Source organism: Haliotis rufescens, unplaced genomic scaffold, assembly GCF_023055435.1.
Source record: "Haliotis rufescens isolate VD_foot unplaced genomic scaffold, xgHalRufe1.0.p SCAF_17, whole genome shotgun sequence".
NCBI lineage: Eukaryota > Metazoa > Mollusca > Gastropoda > Lepetellida > Haliotidae > Haliotis > Haliotis rufescens.
Window position 1 is genome coordinate 24,555,980 of NW_025963857.1, and position 5,879 is coordinate 24,561,858.

At 44.8% G+C, this 5,879-nt stretch overlaps 1 protein-coding gene across 3 annotated transcripts; it reads right to left on the bottom strand.

Moving 5' to 3' along the window:
• Positions 1 to 3,007: 3,007 nt before the first annotated feature.
• Positions 3,008 to 5,240, bottom strand: LOC124118767 (histone H2A-like). Of its 3 annotated transcripts, none has more exons than XM_046481024.2 (2): positions 5,146 to 5,240; positions 3,008 to 3,591 (listed from the first exon to the last, which is right to left on the bottom strand). In XM_046481024.2, the coding sequence occupies exon 2, from the start codon at positions 3,583 to 3,585 to the stop codon at positions 3,178 to 3,180; it is 408 nt and encodes a 135-aa protein (XP_046336980.1). In that variant the 5' UTR covers positions 3,586 to 3,591; positions 5,146 to 5,240; the 3' UTR covers positions 3,008 to 3,177. The 3 variants fall into 3 exon arrangements, with proteins under 3 accessions (XP_046336980.1, XP_046336981.1, XP_046336979.1); XM_046481025.2 differs by having other exon boundaries at positions 5,098 to 5,181; XM_046481023.2 differs by lacking the exon at positions 5,146 to 5,240 and adding an exon at positions 5,010 to 5,045.
• Positions 5,241 to 5,879: the final 639 nt, after the last annotated feature.

Genomic DNA, 5,879 nt, shown 5'->3' on the forward strand with positions numbered 1-5,879 from the left:
TAACGGGAATGTCACATTTAAAACTCTGGATTCAGGCGAATTGAGAACAACTTGCCTCTTTTTTTCTCTCACTTACATGTCAGTTTATATCTGATATGATTAAGGACGTATAATGAGAAACATGGGTAAAAAAAATAAAAAATCAATTTCAAGAGAAAGTGTTAGTATGAACGTGATAGATAGCTCGCCTGACAGAAAATCAAGTGAGTTCACATATGGCCTGCTTTGCTTGTCCAGCGTCCGGTGTCATCTGCGGCCTCGTCTGTGTACAGCTTCTCAAAAAGCGCTGGCCCAATGAAGATAAAACTTCGCATGTCTGAATTTCTTTAAGAGATTCGAATAATATGTTCAATAAGACTGCCATGGATGTCATATTAAACAAATATTTATGTTTGTTTGTTGTTTAACGCCACACTCAGCAATAGTACAGCTATATGACGGCGGTCTAAAAATAATCGAGCCTGGACCAGACAACCCAGTGATTGACAACATGAGCATCGATCCATGCAACTGGGATGCGATGACATGCATCAACCAAGTCAGCAAGCCTGACCATTCGGACCCGTTAGTCGCCTTTTACGGCAAGCAAAGTCGCCTTTGTTACCAAATGAAATGCAATTTGGTGTATGTGTAGTTATGATTGAGACCGACCATATATACTTACGACTAAAAATAAGGGAGCTGATGAAATTATAGTGAGTTGGGTTTAACGCCGCTTTTAACAGTATTCCAGAAATATCACGGCATGTCAGCTTAATGTGGGAGGAAAGCCCGAAGTGATGCAGGTCGCAGACGTTTACCACTTCCGTGAAACCCATGAGCACGGGTATGGTGCTGACAAACCTAGAAACATAATCGGGGCGAACCGGGACTCGAACCCACAATCATAGGTTTCTGGCGTGCCCAAGGGACGCAACTCTGCACAGCGAATCGCGGCGCCTTAGGCGACTGGGACTCCCGAGCCCCCGAAATGATAGTGAAGCTGTAATGATACATATCTGTAAAATTGATTTCAAAGTCTGGTGTGTCCACACGACACCTTGCGGGTATGCTGTTGATTAACATGCGTGTGGTTGTCCTTAGTATTGCCTGCCATTCCGCCTGAAGAGCTACCCCAAACTTGGGCACGATGGCGGGTGCTCCCTGACGTACACTCTCGACCTGAGAACATCCCCGGGCGTCCAATGTCCGTATGCCTTCTCGTCGGAGATAATACGTGACGACCTGGGCACAATGTGGTCTGGCAATGCCATCTTGTAGTTCAAATCTGTGCAGCGAATGTAACACCGACAGGACGCAACATGTCATCAACATATCGCTGGCCAGTCAAATGACCTTCACAATAACTAAATCAGTTCGCCATATGTGATTCTGCCCCACACCATGACACTATCACCCCCATACCGATCTTGGTCAGGAATTGTTGCCCTGCATACCACTCGCCACTACGTCGCCAACACCGTTTTCTGCCATATGTGAATCGGAGGAAAATCCTTCATTCGTCTGTAAACATGGTGTAACGCCATTGGCGCACACCCCGTTCCTGGTGTTGTTTAACGCCGGTCCCAGCAATATTCAAGCTATATGACGGCGGTCTGTAACGACTAAAGGGATTGGGTGGTCAGGCTCGCTGACTTGGTTCATGCATGTCATCGATCCCAATTGCGTGGATCGATGTTCATGATGACAATCACCGGATTGTCTGGTCCAAACTCGATTATTTACAGACCGCCGTCATATGGCTGGAATATTGCCGAGTGCGGCGTTAAACAAACAAAAAAAACATTAGTGATTGGTTCTGCGCATGTAAAATTTCTTTATGATTAGATGTTGCGTTCAGATGGAACGCCACGGTATTGTAAATGTACACCGATACCTACATTCAAATATTTAGTTCCTTTTCTTGCCGGTAGATGCCGGTGTTTTTAAGGTCCTCAGTGGGGGCTTTTCTTACCATGCCCTTTAAATGCTTTCTCAGTTCCTTCATCAAAATCTCGAGAAAACTTCTGGACCGACAAAGCTGACATGTATCCTGTATTTTCCTTCTGATGACATATTTTGTTCAAATCTTTGTGATTTTATTGTTAGTTTTAGTTCACTTGACTAAAAGCACAGCGAGTTCGTACAGCACGACGCACGACGCTCGAAATTAGAGTTTTGTTTTCAGAAATTACTTTGTATTGTTTGTTTCTTTAACGCCTTACACAGGAATATTACAGCGATATGGCGGCGGTCAGTAAATGATCGAGTCTGGACCAGACAATCCAGTAATTTGTATCATGAGCATCGATCCGCGCAATATGAATCCATTTGGTCCCTCTTACGACCAGCATAGGTTGCTCGGGACATATTCTAGCCCGGAATCCTTCAGCGCCCCCGCCCTTAGCCCATATGGGTCGGCATCATGTGGAACTTTATCCTTAAGAAGTCAAACCCGTGGCGATCCACTAACCCCAGGACACAGTCGACATGTGGACCTCAAACACCCTTCAACCCCTCAGCCCTCAACTTCCAAGGTCTCCATAAAATGGAACTGTATTACTTAAAAAACTGGAATGGAAATATGAGACACTGGATTGTCATTGATGAATTCTTGAAGAACCTCGTCATGTACTGCGCGAGTTATATTTTATTACGCTTCGGCAAAAGTCCATCCAAGTGCTGCGGGAGACAACGTGAATAAGCGCTCTGCTCAATGTGCACATTTTGGAATAGAAACCGCTGTTGAAAAGACAAACCAATGCTTTAATCGCAGTAACCCACCATCTTTAAAGGGATTGACAGAGTTGTATTTTACGCTGCATTAAGCAATATTCCAGCTATATCGTGTGTTTGTGTGTGTGTGTGGGGGGGGGGGGGGGGGGGGGGGGGCTGGGCTGGGGGTTAATGGACTTGACACAGTGTACCAATGTGGGTAATCGAACCCAGGTCCTAAGCGTGACGAGCGAACGCTTAAACCGCAAGGCTACCCCAACTCGGATTTTAAGGTATTGACATACGAAACACATGAAACAGCAATATATATTTCAAATATTTGTAACAGTCATTAATACATTCAAGATGAACAGTCAATGAAGAGAACGATGAACCCACGAAATCATTGATTGTCGGGATGTCATAAAAGGTACCACCGACAAGTGAGATAACTAATGTCAACAAGGGAGATAACCATAAATTTTAGAACTCTTGCGACTGGGAGGAAGCAGCGGCACTAGCCTTGCCTGACTTCTTTGGAAGCAATGCCTGTTGAATATTCGGGAGAACGCCTCCCTCAGATATCGTAACGCCACTCAACAGTTTGTTTAGTTCGTCATCATTTCTGATAGCTAGTTGTATGTGACGAGGGACGATCCTAGCCTTCTTGTTATCCCTCGCGGCATTTCCCGCCAATTCCAGAACCTCTGCTGCTAGGTACTCGAGGACGGCCGCCATGTATACAGGGGCACCGGCGCCTATTCTTTCTGCATAGTTCCCTTTCCTCAGCAGACGATGGAGCCGCCCCACAGGGAACTGGAGTCCGGCACGGGAAGATCTACTCTTAGACTTGGAGGCTTTGATCTTGCCGCCTTTACCTCGTCCAGACATGCTTATCTGAAATAAAGCGAATATGCATGGTTTAACTAAATTTATTTAGTTGTTTTGTTTTTAAAAAGTGTCACGGCATTTGAACTCGCCTGTATGTGCTGTCAAATACTAGGGGGCACGGGTGGACAAGTCGTCTAAGGAGCCGCGATTCGCTGTGCAGAGTTGCGTCCCTTGGGCACATTAAGCTGACATGCCGTGATATAACTGGAATAATGTTAAAAGCGGCGTTAAACCTAACTCACTCACTGTCAAATACTGCAGTCTAAAATGTCAAGAAAGACAGACTTGAACACTAGACGTTATCAGATTCTGCATAACTACTGAAGACCAACTAACACTAAATTCTATAGATCTACACCAAATATGAAACATTCATGCCAAGGTTCAGTGTTCTGTCAGTTTTAAAGAATTTAAGAGCAGGGTCAAGAAACTTTCAATTTTTTTAATATCACGAAAATCAGACATTTTGAGTGAGTGAGTTTAACGCCGCTTTGAACAGTATTCCAGTTATCACACAGCGTGTCGGCTAAATGTGGGAGTAAAGCCCGAAGTTATGCAGGTCTTAATGGATAAATTGAACAAACTCACATAACGCGTCTGTGACAAGGAGCCGGTGCACATTTTGTTTGTTTCAGGCAGAGAGGGTGTGGTCATGTTATGCACGTGCAGGTCATGACGATGAAATTGACAACGCTTCTATGGACACGCGTGTTGCTCACATGTCATTTAAGAGCTCGGCGTGACAAGTCGATACCAGAATTCTCTAACAGTCGCTTGATAGAAGTAAACAAATAAAAATGTCAAAGCTGGGTAAGCTTCCATTCCATTCCAAATTGTTATCTCTTTAAATTTGCTGGAACCGTTTTCAAAGTCATCAAGTACCTAACATCAGCATGTGCTATTATGTGCTATTGAACTCGCCACTAGAATTCGTTAACGTTGTTAGCCGAGACAGGGGACACACATATCCATCGCACTGCTTGTCTCGGCGTGATCGGGTGGTCAGACTCGCTGACTTGGTTCATGCATGTCATCGATCCAAATGGCGTGGATCGATGCTCATTATATTGATCACTGGATTGTCTGGCCCAGAATCGATTATTTACAGACCGCCGTTATATAGCTGGAATATTGCGTTAAACAACAAACCAACCATTTTGTCTCGGACCACCCGCAACCTCTTTCTGCACATTGGTACGCGCCAGTGGGCCGACCTCATTCATTGTTATCCCGGGTTAATTGTGAGGTCAAATTTATCCAGTGATTGACGTCGATCTACGCAATAATTATTGGGATACGATGACATGCATAAACCAAATCGGCACCACCACCAAAATCCTTGTTACAACATAGACCCCTTCTAGATTTCAACGGACACACTAAACGTTTAAGAAACTAAAATGTTATTTGTTCGTTACACTTACAGATAGCACAAAATAAATCATGGCTCTTCTTCAATTGATGTACACACACCTACATTAGTACTTTCCGATTTAAAGGATTTAGGTTTACCTTTAATATTCACCGACATATATTTATAGCATCATGAAGTCAACTCACATCTGACGTTGTCACCCTCCCAGTTTATCCCAACAATGGCGGATTTCACTCGCGCACTTCTCGCGCCCTGTCACATGACAAACTCACGTGCGCCGAATGAAGCTGCGTTTGCGCGATATTTTTTACTGTTGAGAACGTAGACACACGCGATAATGCCTGTGGATATCTGTTGTGCTTGTCTGCGCTCGTTATACCTCAAACATGTGTTTGTTGTTTAACGCTTCACTGAGCATTATTCCAGCTAAATGACGGCGGTCTGTAAATAATCGATTCAGGACGAGTCAAACCAGTGATTGATATCATGAGCTTCGATCCACGCAATTGGGATACGATGACATGCATTAACCAAGTCAGCGAGCCTGACCACACGATCCCGTTAGTCTCTACTCCAACAAGCATAGTCAGTCGCCTTTCACAGCAAGCTTGGGTTGCTGAAGACCTATTCTAACCGAGATCTTCAAGGGTTAATATTTCAAATGTGAAGCACGGGTTTCACAGGCCTCACCTGTTATCCGACCGCCTCCGTGGTCTAGTGGTAGAGCGTCCGCCCGGAGAGCGGAAGATCCGGGGTTCGATCCCCGGCCGCGTCATACCAAAAGACGTTAAAAGATGGTACTTGTTGATACCCTGTCTGGCGCTAGGCATTTAAGGGCTTAAACAAGGACTGGTCGGCTCGGAGTCAGTATACTGTGTCTGAGTGGGGTATTCGTGTTAAACTGTGGCATGGTATCTCA

What these genes read in the sequence shown, in the direction of transcription:
- LOC124118767 (XM_046481023.2), bottom strand. Translation starts at nt 5,030, where the DNA reads ATGATTTATTTTGTGCTATCT. An exon ending in TGATTTATTTTGTGCTATCT is followed by an intron (nt 3,592 to 5,009) that starts GTAAGTGTAACG and finishes GCTTTATTTCAG; the next exon opens with ATAAGCATGTCTGGACGAGG.